Here is a 21,428-nt window from a genome sequence, read left to right as displayed (position 1 = left end):
CAGGACTGAACTTCACTCCCAGGGGCTGAATTGATATCCAGGTGCTACTGGTTGCACTTACATGTCTTTAGTTGTCTCTTAAATCATGTATACTTGGGTTTCAAGCAGTGGTGGGATCCAAAAATTTTAATAACAGGTTCCGATGGTGGTGGGATTCAAACAGTTGCGCCACCGCACACACTCACCTATAGTCCCTATTGGGCAGGGAGGTTGCTTTAGTAACCCCTTCTCGACACTCAGAAAAAATTAGTAACCACTTCTAGAGAAGTGGTGAGAACTGGATGGATCCCACCTCTGGTTTCAAGTAAAGGTATCTCATATTACTTTTTTCCTGATTTAGTTTTTAACCAGACATACCAGGAATTGAAACTGGGCTCTTGTGCATGCAAAGCAAATATTCTACTACTGAGCCATGATGTCTTCTTATCGCTCTGCTTTTTCATCCCTATTCCAGTCTTTGCCAGTGTACACATGAAGCAGCCTTATGCTGACTTCATTAATCTGTCATCATGGTCAATATTATTTGCCTGCCAACAGTTCTCCACGATCTCCTGTAGGTCTTTCAGATCTCTTGTTATTTGACATTTCATGTGGAGATATCAGGTATTGAACTCGGGACCTCCTGCATACAAAGCGGATGCTCTGCCATTAAGTGATAACTGGGAGATTCAGTAATGACAGAAGTTATTCATTAAATACTATCTCCATTTTGAACTGGGAGCACGTCGTATGAAATACATTCCGAGGAAAAGAGAGTTGGTATTTGGTTTTCTCTGGAGGAGTAAATACCCATTATCACTGTGCGTTTGTGGTGCATTCAACCAAAATACAGAATTAGCATGGTGAAATCACTTCACAGTGACTACCCATCAAATAAAATACATTTCTAATAACTTGATAGGATTATCAGCTTGAAGGGACATAAATGATTGCCCAACGACAACATGAGAAAGAAACTGCCTGCATTTGCTCAATGCACGGGATTTTGTCACTTCACGCTGAAGCAAACGGTATAGAGGCTACCAAACAGAACCATCATTCTAAGCCTTTATGACAGTTCTTGAATCACTGTCATAAGATGAACTTTAATCATTCTTCTCCACCTAGTAAGCAGTAAGATGTTCTGGCCAGGTGAATACAAGTCGGTCCCCGTCGTCATTTGAATTCAGTTCCAAAGCTCCCATTTAATTCAATCAGAATAGGACATAGCCAAGATTTACAAGTATCGGGTAGCTATGTATTAAGTAGATTGATTTGTTTTTGTGTTCACCTTAAAAACAATAAGTCATCTGGGGGAGGTTGACCAGGAAAACTATGTTATCCGCTGTCTAGACAGTATGTTGCATAGTCTAAAGAAGAAGAAAAAGAATACTAGCCCTTCATTGTCAGAAAACATAATGCATGATAGCAGGGAAGTACTATTGCCTAATTAATGTTCGGTTGGCACAGTCTTGGTCTTTGAAACACAACATCTAAATAGGTTTGAAGAACTTTGAATAAGTTCTTAGAACTTTGAATAAGTAGGCATTCTGAATAAGTAGACCATTCTGAAAAAGGTCCTAATAAATGTTACTTTTACAGGAGCCAGCATGGTGTGGTGGTTAAAATCAATGGACTCTAATCCGGAGAGCCGTGTTCAATTTCCCTCTTCTCCATATGAAGTCTGCTGGGTGACTTTGGGCCATTAACAGTTCTCTCAGAACTCCCACAGCCCACACAGAGGCAGGCAGAGACAAACCATCTCTGACATGCCTTGAAAATCTTATGTGGCCACCGTAAGGCAGTTGTGGCTTGATGGCACAGAGGCACAATGTTATTGACATTCCCTAAATTGTAATAAAGCAGCTGTGTGCTACCTTTCCTTTTGATGCCTCCCCTTTATTTAAAAAAGTAATACCCCACCTTTCTGCCTTCTTCATGGCCACCAAGGCAACTGACAGAATAAAAACATGCACAATAAAAGCACATCTTAAAACTTATTACAAATAAAGAAAGCAAATCATTCAAACAATTAAAATCAAGTTAAAATAAACATGTAATATAATAAAATATGCATACATAAAAACTAAAAACAGAGCAGGAAGGAGGGATCTCTGAGGGAACATCACAGGAAATTTAAAACGTCTTTGCTTGCTAGCAGAAAATGGCCAGCAAAGTGGGCAGGACGTTCTGTCTGAGGAGAGAGTTCCAGACTGAGAAGGCATTCTTCCAGATTGTGTGCGTGTGTTTGGGTCATCAAGTCACATTTGACTTATGCTGACCCTATAGGGCACGGGTGTCCAACTCTTGTGCTTCAGACGGCCATGGCCAATTGGCCATGCCAGCAGGGGCTGATGGGAATTGTAGTCCATGAACATCTGAAGCGCCAGAGTTGGACACCCCTGCTATAGGGTTTTCAAGGCTACAGATGTCCAGAGGTGGTTTGCCACTGCCTGGCTTCATGAGGGCTGAGACAGTTCTGAGAGAACTGGGACTTGCCAAAATGTCACTCAGCAGGCTTCATGTTGAGAAGTGGGGAATCAAACTCAGTTCTCCAGATTAGAGTGCACCACTCTTAATCACAACACCATGCTGCCTCTCCCTGGTTGTTACCCCCTAATCCCAGAAGGCAAGGCATCCTAAGCACTGTCTTGGAAGATTATAGTGGTTGGGTGAGGTTCATAAGGGCAAAGGCAATCATTCATGTATGTTGGTCCCAAGCTACATAGATCTTTGAAACAGACTTGGAGCCAGCAAGGGGCATATCTAGGGTGGGGCAAGACAGATAACATGCCCCAGACACTGTGAGGGGCGCATAGCTCAGGGATCAGAAGGCCCGACAGCACATCTCTAAATGTTACACTCTGGTTGTGCTGGATAAGTAAGTAGCACCTGTGGCCGGGAGTGGCTCATTGTCGAGTTATTATGGCTGTGTAGGAAGGAGGGAGGACAAGGAAGCAGATAAGCTGTAATTTCAGGGAATTCCCAGACCCCATTTGAAAGCTGGGTGACTCTGGGCCAGTCATACACTTTCGGCTTAACCGGCCTCACAGGATAAAATGGAGAAGGGGGAAATTAGGAAGCCTGTTTGGTCCCTGCTGGGGAGAAGAGTGCAATATAATGGGAAAAATAAATATACTATTTGCAATGTATATATAAAAGAAAGCATAGTTTAAATGCGTATATTGTGTTTAGCAGTTTTAGAACAATTACTTTATTAATTCCATGGTTATGTTGCCTAAAGTCCCCCTGAATGGAGATAGATTCTTCTTCTTTTTTTCTTTTTTGGTAAAGTGTACAATTTCCTTCTGCGGTTATTGAGTTACTGAGCTATATGCGCTATCTACATGTTTGTTTTCTTCCCTAGGTCTTGTTTTCCACTAACATTATTTTGGCTATATGGCAAATCAGTAAAACAAACAAACAAAATTGCTTCTGCATCCACCAAAAAATAAATGGCAAATGAGCAGCGTGCAACTACTCTATTTGAGAAGGAAAAATCTCCTCTTCACTAACAGCCTGAGGTGAAAAATAAGCTTTAGGCCTATCCAACCGAGGGAGCCTTGGGCAAAATAATTAAGTGATTGTTCTATTAATTAGTTGAAAACAGCTAAACCCCATCTTACTTGACTTTCAAATTGAGCCTTCCTTCTATGGGCCTTCCTTCTATGAGTCTTCAATTTTAAATATCTGCTCCTTTATTCCGTAACTAGCGGGGCCGGGCCACGCGTTGCTGTGGCTTATTGTGGTGAAATGGGAAAGGAACAGTAGCAGCAAATCAATTGCAGAGGCCAGCAGTACGTACTCATGCAAACACGCAGCCTGATACTGTGCGATGTCAGTGATGTGTGTGCCCGCATTTCTTGGGGGGGAATGGAAAGACACCCCTCCCACACATCAAGGCTGGCTGGTCATGATCCTTTACCTGGGAGTAAGTTTGGTTGGTGGCAATGGGTGTGGCTTCTGAGGAAACCCTCTGAGGGGTGCGTAATTTGCAGCCATTCAAAGTATGTCACCAAGCTGCTGTACCGAGCTTTACTACTCGGAGTAATGTATGCTGCCTTGGCTTTTCTTAACTGTAACCGCAGTATTCAGGGAATCTAGGGTGCCTGGCCCCTCCCTCCCATTCCTTACATGTCACCCCTCACTCTTTCCCCTTCCCTACTTCTTCTTTGTGCATGCCACCCCTCCCTCTCCCTCCCTTCCCTTTCCCTCTGCTAGGGTGGGTGGGTCATATCAAGATGCTGGGCCCCCTGCCTCCCCTCCCTTGCATGCCCCCCCTCACTCTCTCCCCTCTCTCACTTCTCTTCCCTTGCATGCCTCCCCCTCCATCCCTTTCCTCTCTCTCCCTCCCTTCCCTTGCATTCCACCCCTCCCTCCCTCTCCCTCCCCCTCATGTGTATGTGTGTGTATGTGTTTCACTTCCACTCGAGTTACTGCCTATGTGCTGTTTTCACTGCTCATATCTGGCCATCTGAGCGAACATTCTAAGCTGCACGAACATTCTAAGGGTGACAGTTACACACAGGCAGCTGCATGTCCTTCACCATGGAGTGCCAGGAAAAGGGTGTTTTACCTGGGCCAGGCGTGAAATTGCAGGTATATAAACATCTAAACATCTAAAAACACTCTCAACTGGCTGACTATAGTGACTGGGAATTTTCAGAGGAATTGGCCCAGCAGTTACTGAGTTATACTACCACTAACAAAAACACTGTTAGCTTATATATATATAATACAGAGAGAGAGAGAGAGAGAGAGAGAGAGAGAGAGAGAGAGAGAGAGATGGCTCCATATGGCTCTCTTTTTTTCAAAAAGCCCCACTTAGATAGCACAAGAAGAAAACAGATTACCCTGTTTAGATATGGCAGAATAGCAAAAAGGAAGGAACTACTGGGCCAAGGAAACAGAAGAAGTATCTGGCCTCAGTTAAATCATCCTTCGAACTGAGGCCTTGTTGCTAGGCAACAGTTTCCTAAGTGGGCAAGCCAAACCTGTTCTTAGGTACCCAGAGAATTTGCAGTCCTAGGCCTGGCCTACCAATCTCCTTAGCACCTCCTCTTCTTTTCTCAAGGCTCACTCCAAACAGAACTGGGGGTTTGGTTCCAGTTCAAGATCAAAGCAACTGAGAGAGTTCAGGTCCAAGATGAATTCCATCCATTGGAGGAGAAAAAAACAACACCTCTCTAAGCTAATTTTAAACTGGGAGTTCAACTCCCAGCTAGTTTGAAGAAGTCCTTGCTTTTGGCTGTCCTGAATTAACTTGATGGAATAATCCACAGTTTTAACATGGCGGGAAGAGGTGAGATTCATTTTCTCCAGAATGTGAGGAAACCCAGAATTGAAGTAGACAAAAAGACCCGCTAAATGTACAGAAGTATTCACACAGAGTTACATAACAAAAGGATGATGAAGACTGTAGACAGCATGTTTAGCCTTTATTAAATCTGAAAGAAACATCATCACTGAATAAGAACCATGAAGAAGACAATCTGCAAATGGCATATGATGCTAATATCCCACTTTGGGCCCTACGTTATACTTGGCTGCAAGATACTGTAGGAGGAGATAAATCGGGAAACTCAGTAGGGAAACTTGAGCACTCTAAAAGGGGATTCATGACCATTTTGGCCTCCTCATTTGACTTATATGGAGATGACTGTCATGCCAAGCCATCATCTGGCACCTGCACAAGCTTTTGGATCATGCAGTGCGACGATGTCATGTCTGGGTGAAAATCCAGGTGTGACACAGGTCATCTATGAAAACAATATGTCAGGGTTTCTCAAACAGGGTTGAGAGGCCACCTGGGGTTCCCTGGGAGATTGAGATTTAATTTTAAAAATATTTCCAATTCAGGTAACGTGCTGTTGCAGGGATACATGCCTTATTTAGGATGAAGATGAAGATGTGCACTTATCTCATGTTTGGACTAGAACTGAGTATTTGTGAAAGTGCAGCACCTAATCGAATCGAATCGAACAATTCCATTAAAGACATTGCATAGAGTTGCATATAGACAAAATTACTTCTGATTCACAAACTGAACAACATGCATCATTAGAGGTCTCAGTTCTATGGTAGAAGTTTGCTATAAAGTCAGCAGGCAGGGGTTTTGCCCACAAATTAAAATAACGCATTTCAATCACCAGTCTTTCAGTTGAACCAGTGAATTCTCAAAATTTGCCATCATCTCTACATTTGTTTAACTGAATGTAAAGTTCCACTGTAATGTTTTCTCTGGCATAAGTATGCATAAGATTGCAGTCTAATGTTCTCTGGATTGTAATCTCTCTCTCTCTCTCTCTCTCTGTGTGTGTGTGTGTGTGTGTGTGTGTATTACACATATATTTGGTTTCACATATATCCAGATAGCATACATAGTTTTATTTTGTCTCAGTATTGGCCGTTTTGTCTACCTTCCAATGTACTTTTATTGCTACATCTTTTTTCACTTTTACGATGTAATAAATCTAATCTTACATTCTCAGTTGCATCCCAGCTTCCATTTGCTTACTAGCCATTTTCATGAGACTTCTAATGAATGCTGCAAGCAGCCATCCACACCCAATTTTGTGATCTGATTTGCATTCTATTTCTGTTTGGCAAAATAAATTTACTCTAAGTTGTTCTTAAGCTTATCGTTACATCCCTCACTCCTAGCAAGCATCCTTCAAAGAAATGGGCTGCAGTATGTTCACAGATATTTGGGGAACCAAGATAGCAGAGTTGTCAGCTTATTTCTATTGGAAGTAACAAATGTGATCCAATATATGAAGCTTACAGTGTTTTGAATGGCAGAAATACAATTTCCCCTGCTTGCTGGACATTAGTCAGGTGGCCAAGACTGATAGCAATACTTTTAAGAAAAGTGCCAGGAGAGCTTTTGTGACCAGATATGGTCAGCCATGTCAAGTCTGAAATGTGATAACTGCAGCAGTAAACTGGCCCCCTTGTGGACAGTTATATATTTATGGCTGTTGAAACCAAAGAGCTGTGTCAGTGAAAAGAGGTTTGTGGTGGTGGTGGTGGTGGTGGTGGTGACGTGCTAGGGTATCCAGGCTTCCCACTACACAAACAAACTTCAAATTAGCAACTCTTATTACCTGCCACCACTTCAAGCAGCACCAAGAGAAAATTTCTTTTATACAGCCAGTGTTGTGCACAACATCAATGACATCACTTCCTGGGGAAACCTGGAAGTAATATCACATCACTCTAGAAATGACCAGTTTCCAGTGTCTCCTAAAGCAACATGGTGTCACTTCTAGTTTTTCATGGAAGGAGTTCCTTCCATAGATAGGGTTGCTAACTCCAGGTTGGGGAATTCCTGGAGATTTGGAGGTAGAGCCTAGGGTAGGTGGGGTCAGGAAAGCAAAATATCATACAGTCCACCCTCCAAAGCAATCATTTTCTCCAGGGAATTGATTTCTGTCATCTGAAGACCAGTTGAAATTCCAGATCTCCCAGCCTCACCTGGAGACTGGCAACTGTATTGGGCTCTGGGACTAGTCAGATGGCAGCATCTGTTTGCTTACCTCTCTCCATTTGTAGATACCGGGAAGAAGTTTTCAGTCTAATAAGCTTGACAGAAAAGCAGTACGTAAATATTTTTTTAATAAATAAATTTGCGGTACGCCTACCAATGTCTGCTTAAGGTCTAGTCCAGTGGTGGCGAACCTTTGGCACTCCAGATGTTATGGACTACAATTCCCACCAGCCCCTGCCAGCATGGCCAATTAGCCATGCTGGCAGGGGCTGATGGGAATTATAGTCTATAACATCTGGAGTGCCAAAAGTTCGCCACCACTGGTCTAGTCACAACCTCTGTATGGATTTTAGCCTTATTAAATTACATTCTGTATGAATAAAGTTGCCAATGTCCAATTGAGATCTGCTGTTCCATGTGGTCTCCAAGTGACAGATCACTTTCCTAGCAGAAAATGGTCACCTCAAAAGGTGGACTCTACGGCATTATACCCCACTGAAATCCTTCCCTCCCCAAACTCCTCAGGCTCTACTCCCCAAATTTTCAGGTATTTCCCAATCTGGAGTTAGCAGCCTTTTGTGTGAAGAATGTAAAAAAGGATCTTGTTCATCTAAATTTTTGGCCCTGAAGGGACCAGAGGTTCCTGCAACTGCCATGTAAAAAGGCGGGTGTTAGAATGCTAAGAGGACAGAATGGCTTGAAAACATCCTCATTTCCTCCTGACCAACTGATAATTTTAGATCTCCATCTTCAACTAGTCAAAAGTAGGTGTCCCCTTTTTAAAAAAGGGATATGAGGAAAACAACAGATCCTCTCTGCAAAGGCAGGGTCTGTTCATCTCTGGATACCTTCTTTTTGTTTACATGTTTATACGTTTCTCTCCCCTCCCCATTTTCAGGATCTGTGCATCGAATTTTATCATAAAAAAAGATGAGTTGGAGAAGCATCCATTGACAATGCAGGTAATTACAGCTCTGTCAGAATTTCCATTATGAACTCTGTTTAGTGTCGGGGGCTCAGCACTTCCATCATCTCACCAAATGTCAGACGGAAAGCTGGCACGCCGATTAGCAGCCTGCATGCAAATTTGTTTACACAAAATATTTAAATCTGTTCAGCTGCTTTTGATTTAGAGATCAGCCAGAAACTTTTAACTTCCAGGGTTTTTTTTTTAAAAAACGGGATTCTGCCAAATTTCTCATCAAGGTACAACAATCTGTGAGTGCCTAATAATAAAAAGTGATCTAATGTTGCTCTCCGTTCCCCCCTCCCCGACTTTGGTTACAGTTAGCTGGATTTTGTATGAGCAAAATAACATTTGAAAGATAATTTATTCATAGCTTGTAACACGGTCTGGTTTTAGCTGATGAAAACAGGCTGGGAATGACTTTCAGCAACTGGGGAGCAAGATGTCACATTTTTTTTCTGGATTTTATGAACAGGTTAGTATCAGAAGACATGGTGGCAAATATTCACCACAGCCATTCTTTAGGTTGCCCTCAACCTATAATAAGAGCCAGGGTGGTGCAGTGGTTTAGAGTGGCAGACTCTAATCTGGAGTGCTGGGTTTGATTCCCCACTCCTGCACATGAGTGATGGACTCTAATTTGGTGAACTGGATTTGTTTCTCCCCTCCTCCACATGAAGCCTGCTGGGTGACCTTGGGCCAGTCAAAGTTCTTGGTGCCACAGAGCCTGCCCCCACAATGGTGGCCCACACTGGCCAATCCTGGCACCAAACACCTGTGACGTCTATCCTGGGGAAAAAAGGAACGCCTTTTGTGAAGTGCAGCCGTGCGAAGCACAATGGTTCAGCCGATGCACTACCTGTCCACAGAGTGGCCAGTCACGTGAACGTTCCATTGCTGCAGCATTGCCAGTAACACTGACGGCACAATGCTGTAATTGGCTGTGCAAAAACAGCCTAGCATTGATTTCTGTGTTGATTTTGTCCTACCAGGACTTTACTAAGGTGGACCCCATTTTGTGGACGCCATCTCCCTCTAGTCATGAGGGTGGAGGATTGGGAGGGGTCTCACAAGTGGAATTGCTTAGAGCCTCTCTTCATCTAAATCCGGCTCTGCAACTGAGGAAAGGGATGACGCAGCGCAAGCAGCTGTGAACATTGTAGGTGGTGGCACACAGGTGGGCAGGGGAAGGACACATGGGCAAGCAGGAGGCAGGTGGGTGGGTGAAAAAGAAGAAGGGTGTGGGAAGTGGGAAGTGGGCTTAGAGGTAAGCAAAAGGAGGGACTCTAGGACCTCTCTGTGCAAGGCCCCCAAAACTTGGGACTAGCCATGATTAACCATAACCTAAGAACAAAATCCCATGTAGCCTTATCAAGAAGAGGGGAACATCCCAGAAAACGTTTTCCCAGAGACCTTCTGCAGCAAAGCCAGCAAGATGTATTAATGGCTATCCTTTCTCAGATGTCAGCCTATGAAGTGCAAAGGGGAATTCAGATGATGCCCATTTTGGTTACCATATCACTTGGCTTCCTTGCTTTCATACGGAAGAGCAATGTGTGTGCAAGTGCATACTCTTATACACACTGTGTTACAAAGTTGGCTTGATTGCCAATAATTTTCAGAAAGCATGCTCAGATATGTGTGAGATCTCAACACTGCAGGAATCAATGGAAAGTCTTCCATTTATATCAGTCTGATTTCAGTTCTCATTTCCCCCCCTACTATGCATGTCGTAAACAGAGAACAGGTTTGCTACAAAAAGGCACCTGCGGAGCAAATGGCTGTAGATTACTTGAGCAAGGCAGCCAACAGAGCAGGGAATGTCATACTGAAACCCAATCCAGAAATTTTTAGCCAATTTTCTAACTCCAAATGTGGCATTTAAAAAAAAGTTCAAGAAAACCTGAGGAGAATGGAAAGAATGGAATAGAACTCCTACTTATGCAAGAAGCATGACATGCTCTCTTAGTCATTTTTGTTTGGCAAAATAGCAGAACTATTGGCTTTCAACCACCGTGCTTTTACCCTTTTCTTTTCTTCAGCATCATAAACACAAAAGAAAGGGGTAACAAGGAAAATAGGGGGAAAGAGTTCCATCTCCTTCTTCCATTGATGGAACCTCTTGAGCCAGTAGAAGACACTGGAGGGAGACTGAGGTATTTTACCTGATTCCCCTTCTCACTATAACACCCTCACCTAAGCTTCCCACCATTTTGTCCGTAAGACTTCCCCTTGCTATAGAGGGGGGGAATAGAGATGGCTAGGAGATGGAAAGGAAGAAATGATCTGCTTCCCAGAGTGTCACTGTTTTCATAGTTTGAGGATCTAAACATCCCAGGCTGTTGTTTCTAATATACAAAAGAGGGATTGATAACAGGTCTTCCTTCAAATGTGCACAGAACCTTCGAATGACCGGAGACAGGAAAGCAGCACCTGTATGATGTCACAGATTCAGGATTATCTATCATAGTTCTTCTTTGTCCTTTCATACTTCAGTACTTCTCAATCTGTGGTTTGCAAAATATGGTTTGCTCCAACAAGGATGCTTGAAGACTTATCAGCGTTCCTCAATCAGACAGAAAAACAGTAACAATAGGGGGAAAAGGTTCTCTGACAAATAGTTACTATCAGTCTCCTCCTGTAATGTATGACCAAACAGGAAAAATTGGTGTGAAGGGCATACTTTCCATATATGAGAACCAACAGTGAAGACAAACAGGCCTGACCAAGGTTTCAAAGATCCCATGTTGGGCTGGATCCCCTATTCTGTTGTCAACTTCAAACTCGCCACTCATGCTGCTCTTGTGGGGAGGGGTCAGCATCTCCAAAAATCACATCAGGGATCATTCAGGACTGTGGGTGAGGAGAAAGACAGAGACAAGAAAAGTCCAATTCTGCTGACATAAATTCCTTCCATCACTAGAATGTTAGAATCCAAGCCATTAGGTTCTAGAACATGACCCAGAATTTTCAGTGAAGTGTAGGGATTCTATGATAGTCAAGTCTACTTGAGAAGTGTTCTTTGGAGATAAAAAGCTTGAAACCACTACATCAACCTGTCCATCCATCCATACTTTCTTTGTAACACCCCTCCCTGCCATCATTCTGCTGTTTGTAACTTTAAACAGAAATATGTCTCCTATGAATGTACACTTCAATGCATCTGATGAAGTGAGAATCTGTTGCACAAAAAGTTGGTCTGGAAAAAAAACACCACTGTTAGTGTTTAAGGTGCCACTGAACTTCTGTTGAATTTTCCTGCAAAAGAGTAACACGGTATCCCTCTAAAACTGTGATTTTTCACTGGTAAAGGATTGTGACTTTTATTTCTAAATACATCCTATTCTTGCTGTAAGGAGTTCATGGTAACATCCAAAGGGTTACCAACATTCATCTTTAGCATAAGCCAGTGAGATAGATCAGGCGAAGAATTAGTGATTTGCCAAGGGCTGTTGGTAAAGCCTAAGTAGAAATTTGACCTCGGTCTTCTACAGCCGACATCCAACATTGTCTGCGGCACTATGTTGTCTCATACACGGTGCAGCTATACAGCTCCGGTGACAAATGCAAATGTGGTTTATGAGCAATACAGGATACCCGTTACGAATGCTTGCCCCTCTCCCTTGGTTTCCTCTTCATGTCTAATCCCCTCCCTTGATGTTCTCAAACGGTTCCCATTCACGGTATCTCTGAGCCGGTAAGAAGCAGAAATATATTCCACTAATGTAATTAAGCTTAAAAACATTTTAAACGCAAGCTTTAAAGGAGCTTTGTGCCACGGCAGCCTCATTACTTGCGACAGAACATTTTTATTGCATAACCAAGATTTTAATCCAAAAAAAATATAAAAAATCCAATTGAAAACAGGTTGAAACCTGGCAGCAGCGTGGCTGATGTCCTGCCAAGATTTTTTAAAAAATAAATAAAGCAGGCACTCTGTGGCCCTATAGATATTAAATAAAAGATTATTCCATTGCCACCACATTCAATTTAGCAAACACACATGTGCACACACCCATGCTTAGACGTATGCTTTATGGATATGCAACACTTTCTAATTGCCAGCTGTAGGTCCAGGTTGCTGCACAGCATCTGCAACAGGAACATTGCAATGGGGACATCTGGGGAGGTTTGTTCCGGGTGGCGCCATTGCAGTCACATGTGGAGGCGGGCCAGGGGCATGTAGGGGGCATTTCAGGGGTGGGGTGTATCGGGGACATGTCGGTGGCTTGTCGGGGGAGGGGTGTGTCAGGACACGTGGGTAGTTCATGCCCTGGGCGCAGTTCCCCCTCCCTTCATCACTGATCTGCATGTCATATCGTTGAGATCAATGGCAAACATCAGCCTCAACCTAATGGCTCTGAGATCTCAGTGACTTTACTGTGGCCTCAATCCTTTAGGGTTCTTTTTGTCCTAATGGAGGAGGCAGAGGAGGTGGAAGAACAAACATTTAGATTTATACTCTACTTTTCTCAACTGCAAGGAGACTCAAAGCAGCTTACAAACTCCTTCCCTTCCCCTCCCCACAACAAACACCTTGTGAGGTAGATGAGACTGAGAGAGTTCAGAGAGAACTTTGACTAGGCCAAGGTCACCCATCAGGTTTCATGTGGAGGAGTGAGGAAACAAATCCAGTTCATCAGATAAGAGTTCACCACTCATGCAGTGGGGTGGGGAATCCAACCCAGTTGTCCACCTTGCTCTTAACCACTACACCATGCTGGAGGTTAACTATGGCTCTGGGGACTGACTAATCCTGGACAAGCCACCATGTTTGATGAACTACTTGGTTCAGAAATATATTGTGTGCACCCACACCAGAAAGTGGAGAATACCCCCAAAGAGAAAGACACTTGGGCAACAACTTTACTGAATGCTTCAATCTGTCTCAGACCATGAGTCTATCAATGGCCCCTTCCGCACACGCAAAATAATGTGTTTTCAAACCACTTTCACAACTGTTTGCAAGTGGATTTTGCTATTCCACACAGCTTCAAAGAGCACTGAAAGCAGTTTGAAAGTGCATTATTCTGCATGTGCTGAATGAGCCAATGTCAGTATTATCTTCTCCAACTGGGAGTGGTTCTGCAGAATCTCGGCCAGAGGTCTTTCACATGACCTGCTAGCTGATTCAAGTATTTGAAGGGCTTTCAGGCAGAGGATAGAGAAGAGCAGTTTTCCATTGCTCCCAAAGGTCAGACCAGAACCAACAGGTTGAAATTAAATCATAAGAGTTTTCGGCTGCAGTGCTTACTTACCCCTCTGTGCCACAGGGTTCCTCACAAATGGGCTTATTAACATTGAATTCTAAAACGATTCAAATATTCCTGAGAAGTTAACTTGAATGGTTGTCGTAGTGAATCGTGTCTCTTGGAATGTGTTTTTTCAATACTCGGGACAGAAATCTCAATGGAAAAAACTACCTGAAGTTTCCCACTCAAGCAAGCCAGAAGCTGCTGTCCATGGTTCTAAATAGCTTCCCATTGAAACGAATAGAATAGAACAGTGGTGGCGAACCTATGGCACGCGTGCCAGAGGTGGCATTCATAGCCCTCTCTGTGGGCATGCGCACACAGAGTTTGTCATGTAGGGGGAGTGGAAAATCACCCCACACACACACACACATATCTAGGCTGGTCTTGCTTCTGAGTAAACCCTCCTAGGGTCATGATTCACCCATTTGAAGCATTGCATGGTTGCTTCACCAAGCTTACTCCCGAGTAAGGCACGCCTTGGAGCAAACCGTTTTTTCTAAACTAAAACCTCAGTATTCAGGTTTAATTGCCATGTCGGCCCTTTGCAATAAATAAGTGGGTTTTGGGTTGCAATTTGGGCACTCGATCTCGGAAAGGTTTGCCATCACTGGAACAGAATGATATATGAAACTGTTCATTTGGAAGTCTTCATTTCACATATTATGTGATGTAAAATGTCAGTGTTTGTGTAGGGGGAGAGGGGGTGTTTTGTTTTTATTTCTTTGCTTGGGCCACAAGATCTTCTCAATCTCACTTTCATGTTCTGTGGCAACTACAATGCACATTACATTGGCCCACAATCAGTGAGCCTTTGAGCACACTGTTGTGAGACCATACTTGAATGGTTGCTTTTCTTGCTTAGATCATCATGAGATGAATTCAGTAAACATGACTCTCTTTTTTTGCCAAGGGGCCCTTCTTTCCAGGAAGCAACACCAATCCCTTCCTTCCAGTAATAAACAAGGGAGGGATGTCATTTTACAGCCTCCAAACTACACCTCTGTGAGTCATTTTAAAAATGAGATCCGGTTCATAGCAAATAGGCGGGGAAGAGGTTTAATGACAGTTGAGTTGCACACATTTCACAAACTGTAACAGGGCAGTGAAAAAGAAAATCTCATGGCTGTGGGGGCACTATTTTGGTAAGATATGATTAATTCATCTGATCGTAGCTACTCTCATTATTCTCTGGGGAGGTGGAGATGGAAGAAAATAAGCAGATGATCCTGATACGAGCACTCAGAAAATAAACAAAATAAGTGGGAGGCATGAGATCAAAGGTAGCAAAGAGATTTCATTAAAAGGAATCTGGGTTGCTTCGCCTACTGTAGATCTCCAGGAGGTGAAAGAAATTTGAAGCACAGCACTGGGTTATTAAGATTGAATTTAGGAGTATCAAAATGACACGTATCTTGCTGGCAAAGGCCCTGTTTTACCAGCCTAAATGCCTCATATCTTCCAGCATCCTATTTCACATTGGGACAACAGGTAGTAAAATCAAACCTATCCTAAATCCAAGCAAAGATTCACAAGTATTGTGAATATCACTGAGGGTTATTTACAGGAAGCCAGCCTCATCCCTGCCTCAGGAAAGTCCCACCTGTAGAAAATTAGCTGTGTAGAGCAACTGAGAAAATTGTATTTTGGGGTGTGCATAGATAAAATTTTATCTAGTTTGCTAGATAAAATGTTGAGCAATGATGGTGTCTTTCCATTTCCATCCTAGGGAACTCTTGTTTCTCATCTTGATCAGCTTTTAAGGGCTGTTCGACAGTGGAATGCACTACCTCGGAGTGTGGTGGAGTCTCCTTTGGAGGTTTTTAAAGAACGGCTGGATGGCCATCTGTCAGGAAGGCTTTGATTGTGTGTTCCTGCATTTCAGGGGGTTGGTCTTGATGGCCCTTGGGGTCTCTTCCAACTCTATGATTCTATGGTTCTATGATTTATCCAAAGCCCTTCTGCCTGGATGATGGGCCAAACAGAGCAGAACATGGACTCTTCCCTTGGTTAGGAAAATGATATTGTTGGACTGTCATGCTAAGACTGCACCACATTTCCCCTTATTTCCATGGTTGTCTCAAAAGCAACACAATTGATACGTCAGAGCAAACCAACTAAACCGTACTCTCCCTGACAAATATTTGTACTGCTTCAATTACCCTCTTGTTGTCTGTTGTTCATGTGATTTTTAGGAATGACCCAGCAAGTCACACATAAGTCCATTGAAGCATCACTCTGCTTAGAATGACACTATATGGTGTATCTGCCCAACCCCTCTCCAAGATCCAATTGTCATTGTACTGAGCTCTTAAAAAGTCCTGAAGGAATGCAGGAATATATGCATAGTTACGTTAACCAGTACATCTTCCAAGTCCCATTTGGGGATCACAGATTCTCTACTTGAACCAGACATACTCTAGAAAGACTGGTTGCCATGAAGTCTCTTCATGACACTATTCTTCTTTTGAAAGAGAGTTTTGCATTAATTTAGAGGAGAAAGTCCAAATTCCCTCAAGTTCATTGTCTCTCTCTCTCCCCACTGATTTTTTTATGGTTCTCCCTTCCAATTTCCCATTTCTGACATATCTAATATTCCTTTTAATCCTCCTGCACCCACACTGATTGACATTTTTGGGTAACAGCTCGTCTCACTGTCATGCCACTGAGGCAGAGCCGAAGTGAATCAGGCTTCAAGGCACTGGAGGAAGACATAAAATATGCATACAGATGTGTCTACGTAGCTGTGGGTTGATATGCCCTCTTCTCCACACACGCATACAGATGAATTCTAGTATCCTTTTGTAGAATATGTTAAAAGTTTAGAACTGGGGATCTGGCCAGCTGCAAATGTAGATCTCACCATTAATGCAAGGGGGTACCTGTTGAAAGCTGGTTTTAAATATCACCTGGTGGCACTCCAAGCCATTACTGTGATGGATTTGATAGTGGGGTTGAGATAGTTCATTCTTCCTCCATACCCACTAATTAAAAGCAATGCCAAGTGACTATATCAAAAGATGTACCTGTCAGTTCAGACAGAATTAAGAAGCTTCTAGAAAGAGGAACAGGCTGTCCCTTGGGTGTCAGATGAATTTTGTAGGGGGAAAGCAGGAAATTGTCTCATTGGGTTTGAAAAGATCGGTCCATCTTACTGCTATCTCTCCAGCAGAGACCTTTTGAACTGGAAACACTGGGGACTGAAACGAAGACCTTCCACATGCAAGATACATGTGTACTCCGTGACTGCCTTTTTCAGTGGGGCATCAGAGGCTGAAACAGAAAGAGCATGGGCACAAAAGAGTTTTGGCCAATGCAGGCCTTCTGGAACTTTCTTCTTTCTGACAGCTCTGTTTTGCAGTATCCAGTCCCTGATTATCCAGGAATATGAAGTGGATACCAGAGATCAGATTGACAATACTACAGAACACAGTCGCTAAGAATGCAAATGCAGCAACATTGAATTGAACTCCTGCATGGGTGTAGAGTTGAACTATCATATGTCCCAGGAAACATAGGGGTGGTAGGGAGGGGATACACACAGACTCCTTACTATCTCAGGATGAAATCCACAGTCCCTGGGTAGAAACAACAGAATATGCCTTGGCTGTAACATCACACAAGCATTTGTATGGGACCGCCTAGTGTCTTTCGGGGCAGAGGTGTTAGAAGGAATCAAGAAGAATCTAGCTGCAGACCATATCTACCCCCCTGCATCATTATCACACTCAGGGGATTGTCGTTCTCTAGAGAGGGGAGAGAGATCTTGAATGAAGAACCAGACTCACAATGCCTAGGGTGGAATAAATTTTGTTCGTCTATGGCATGCCGCAGGACTTTGGATATACAACCGGTATCAGCTTGTGGTGAGCACAGGAAACTGCTGATGCCTAGCCAGACTGTTCGTCCAGTTAGGTCAGTATCAACTACAATCGGCAACGGCTTTCCAGAGTCAGGGACAGAAAAGGGTCTTTCTCAACACACGTGATCCTTTTTAACTGGAGATTCTGCAGGCAAAAACATGCATCCTACCACTGAGCTACAGATGAGTACTAGTCATTAAGCGAAATTCTTGCCACATAATGAGAGAAGCCTGTCCCTTATGATTCCTTGAATCCCCGACCAAGTCGACTGATTCCAACCAACCACTGGCAAGTTTTTAAGGGATGATGAACATGTCGATTCCCCATAGTCCCTCGATCATTTCCCTCTCCCTGCCGGAGTTTTTCTTAAACCAAGCTTTTGTTCGTCACTCTTATCAATGAATACTGGGCACTGTTGCCTGACTTTCCGCCCAAAAGTCGCAAACTACTTCTTCCTGCCCTTTGCAAAGTGAATAGACCAACACAGTTGTATTCATGTGCCTATATTCTTGGAAGTCAAGCTTTTGGGCAGTTGGACTTCTAGGTAAACATGTTTAGGATTTACTTGCACAACAGGAGAATGGGATAGCAAATGCACACCTGCCCATAGTTTCAGCCCCTAGATTTTTGTTTCTTCATTAGGTATGCACTGCAACGGCCCCTCGCATCTCTTAAAACATTTGAGAAAACCCTTCCTTCACCCCCTCCCTTCGAAAACACACAGGCCCCCTGCCTGAAGACCATCATTTCAACTAAGCTGTATCCCTATTTGCTCCCCACCCCGAGCCTCAGCTGAGATGATATAACCTCATGTCAGATTGGACCTGGGCTGCTGGTGGTTTCCCACTTGCCTGCGCACCACAAGGTCTAGCAGCCTAGGTGAGTGAAAAGCAAAGGAGCAAACAGAGTTCACTGGAAAGTATTTGAGTGGCACAGGGTCGGTCTGCCCCTGGTGTCAGATCTGTGATGGCCACCCCCACAAATCAAGCCTTGGTCTTGCAGCCTGGGTGGTAATCCTTCCACAGATGCAGTGCCATGCAGTCCTTCTCCCTACCTTTCTGCCCCTTCATTGGTTCCCTCGATTCCCAACCATGTCACTTGGGTTCACCAAAGAACCTCCACTCAGTCAGGTTGCCGGACATGCCCTAATCAACACAGCGTGTGTGTCTGTGTGCGCAGGCATCACATGAGACAGGACATTCACCTGTGCCTTTACTTTCTGTGGGATGCTGGATGGATGGTTCCCCAGCAAGGATCCTTTCACATCCCCCAAAACACACACACACACACACACACACACAGAGGGAGAGAACACTTCACTGAAGCGACAACGTGTGCCTTTCCCCCAAGCTCGCACATGGATTGTGTAGCTCTGTTGTGTGTCATTCCAGCAAGCAAGTCAGGGATCGGGAGGACGGGAGTGTGTCTGTGTGGCTGGAGAGGAGAGAGAGACAGACAAAAGGGGGGGGGGATGAATGATGAGCTCGGCCCACAGGCCAGGCCCATACATCTACTTGCGCCCCCCCCCACGCCCCCCAAAACCTCTCCCGGCAGACCCCCTCCCCATCCAAGAAACCGGGCAAGCGGCTGAGATGGCGTCAGTGGCCACCAACCCCGCCGACCAGCTCTCTGTAATTACCGGCCCCATTAGCATGCCAGGCAGGTCCCCCCTCCCTAGTCCGGGTTGGAGGCAGCAAGGGAGGAAGTCGATCCCCGAGGGCCCCCTCCCCAGCAGCAGCCGCCCTCGGCAGCCCTGAATGTTCCCGGTCCCCCCTCCCCCTCCCTCCCCCCCCCCCCGCGAAGAGGCACGAACCAGCTGCGAAGGGAGGACAATCAAGTGTTTCATAGGAAAGACCCGGCTGGACTGCACGAGAAAGGAATGGGGGGGGGGGGGGCTGGGAGAAGGAAAAGCGGAGCCCTTTCGCCACAGAGGAGCCCAGCCCGTCCAGAAGGAACGGAAGCCTCCCCGATCCACAGTCTTGTTCAACTCTCCCGGAGATATTGGGGAGAGGGGCCTCTGGGGGGGGGGGACACCATGCCTACCAAGCCCCCTTCTTTTCTCGTTTTTTTTTCTTTGCAAGAGGGAAGCTGTCTCGCTGAAAGGAGAGCCCCCCCCCCGGCTGCCCCCATCCTCAAGTGGGCATCCACCCCTCTCGAGCCAACGGATGGGATGCTCGGGCTCTTCCCTCCCGCCGCCTCCCTCCCGGTTGGCACCTGCTCAGCCCGCAACCTTTGGCCACCCTCCGATCACCAACGGCCCCTCCAGCTCCGCTCCAAGGCGTTGGTCCCCCCCCCCCAGCTCCCCATGGCAGATCTCGCCTGACAAAGGTGCAAAGGAAAAGGAGGGGGGTGTCAGGGGGCCCAAAGGCGCGCGCCCCACTCCAAGGGGAGGGGGGAGTGGACCCGGCTCCCCACGCCCCTCCGAACTTTCCTGATGAGCCGTTCAGGGGGCTCACCCAAGGCGCATGGATGCGTCCCGGTGTCGGGGGTCCTCGGTCCAAATCTCCGGCTTTGGCCAAGCGCATGCATCGAGGGAGGGAGCTTGGCACCCACGGGCTTCAAGTCACCCACTTGAGCAGGCACATCCGCCGCCCCCCCCCCCCACCAGACACGCGCTCCAAGAGGGATCCTCCAGCGGCAATTCGGCCCGGACAGCCACCGGGCTGAAAAGCTGGTGAGACCCAACTCACGTCTTCCGGCCAGCCGACTGCCAGAATATTTATGGGGGGCCCCGATCCAGCCAGCCCCTGCATCTAACGCCAGCCTTGGCAAGCGAACGGCATTTCCTATCGCGGATCAGAGCCAGCCAGCCGGGGGTTTAATTCATTTTGAATCCATTGAATCCATTCCCCCCGATGGGGCCCCCATCGATCGCTTCTTTCCAAGCAGCCCCGCCGCCCAGCGAGCGACCCCCCCTCCCTTTGCGGAATCCCCATTCGGAGCCGTCAGAATAATCAGCCCCCCAAACCTTGAGAAAGGGCAAACCTGCCAGGGCGCCTCTTTCAAAAAAACAAAAAAACACCCAACATGATTTGAAAAGCCCCCCCAACCCTTCCGTCCCTCTTTTCCTCTCTTTGCCCCCTCCCCCCCCCGCGTGTGTGTGTATATGGGGACCACCCCTTGGCCCCCCCGCCCTTACCTTTCACGCAGGAGACCATCCAGAAAAAGACGAGGTTCCCCAAGGTAAATCCACTTTTAGTGCCCATGATCTTGCCCCAGGTGCACCAGTCCGGGCGTTGGCAAGCCCCACATCCCCTCTGCCCCAGATCTGCGGCGGCGGCGGCGGCGGCGGCTTCCTTGGGCCAGGTGGTCCCTTTGCAGCAGCAGCAGCAGGAGCAGCAGCAGCGGCAGCCTCTGTGCATCTTCCTCTGGTTCGGCCTGGGCGAGAGCGGCGAGAGCCCCCCCCCTCCCGCCCGCCCCCCCCCCAATTCGGATCTCCCTGCCTGGCCCGGCTCCCCTCCCCTCCCCTCCGCTCCGCCGCCTTCCTCCTCCCCGGCTCGGTCCGAGGCGCAGCGGAGGAGTTGGTGGCGAGCTGCGGGGCGCGTGGATGTGGCGGGGGTGCGCCGGCGGTGCGCGGTCACAGCTCCGAGGGAACGGGGCGCCCGGGATGCCACAGCAACCTTGACGACGACGAGGAGGAGGAGGAGGAGGACTCAACCATCTCTCCGGCGGGGGCAGCGAGGCTCTCGGCTCCGGCGAGCTGCGGGGGGGAACGGGGCCGCGGCTCGGCTGCCTGCTGCCGCCAGCCCAGCCAGCCCGACGCGGTCCGGTCCGGCCCACCTCGCCGCCCCCTCCTTCGCCCGAGCCCAATCGCCGGAGCCCGAGCGCCGCTCCGGGAAAGTGACCAGACGCGCGCGGGGAAATTGGCCAGCCGCGCA

General features: G+C 46.2%; 1 protein-coding gene across 1 annotated transcript in view; it reads right to left on the bottom strand.

Moving 5' to 3' along the window:
• CSMD3 (CUB and Sushi multiple domains 3) overlaps positions 1-20,938 on the bottom strand; it is a 751,931-nt gene extending 730,993 nt beyond the window's left edge. Inside the window, exon 1 of the mRNA XM_048507427.1 lies at positions 20,690-20,938. Coding sequence (XP_048363384.1) covers positions 20,690-20,912 — 223 coding nt within the window. The 5' untranslated portion in view covers positions 20,913-20,938. The remainder of the gene's footprint in view (positions 1-20,689) is intronic.
• Between the last annotated feature and the right edge of the window lie 490 nt (positions 20,939-21,428).

The sequence above is a fragment of the Sphaerodactylus townsendi genome, linkage group LG09, assembly GCF_021028975.2.
Source record: "Sphaerodactylus townsendi isolate TG3544 linkage group LG09, MPM_Stown_v2.3, whole genome shotgun sequence".
NCBI classification, from domain to species: Eukaryota; Metazoa; Chordata; class Lepidosauria; order Squamata; family Sphaerodactylidae; genus Sphaerodactylus; species Sphaerodactylus townsendi.
Note: the sequence above shows the minus strand (reverse complement) of the source record. Positions and strands in the feature narration are given on the sequence as shown.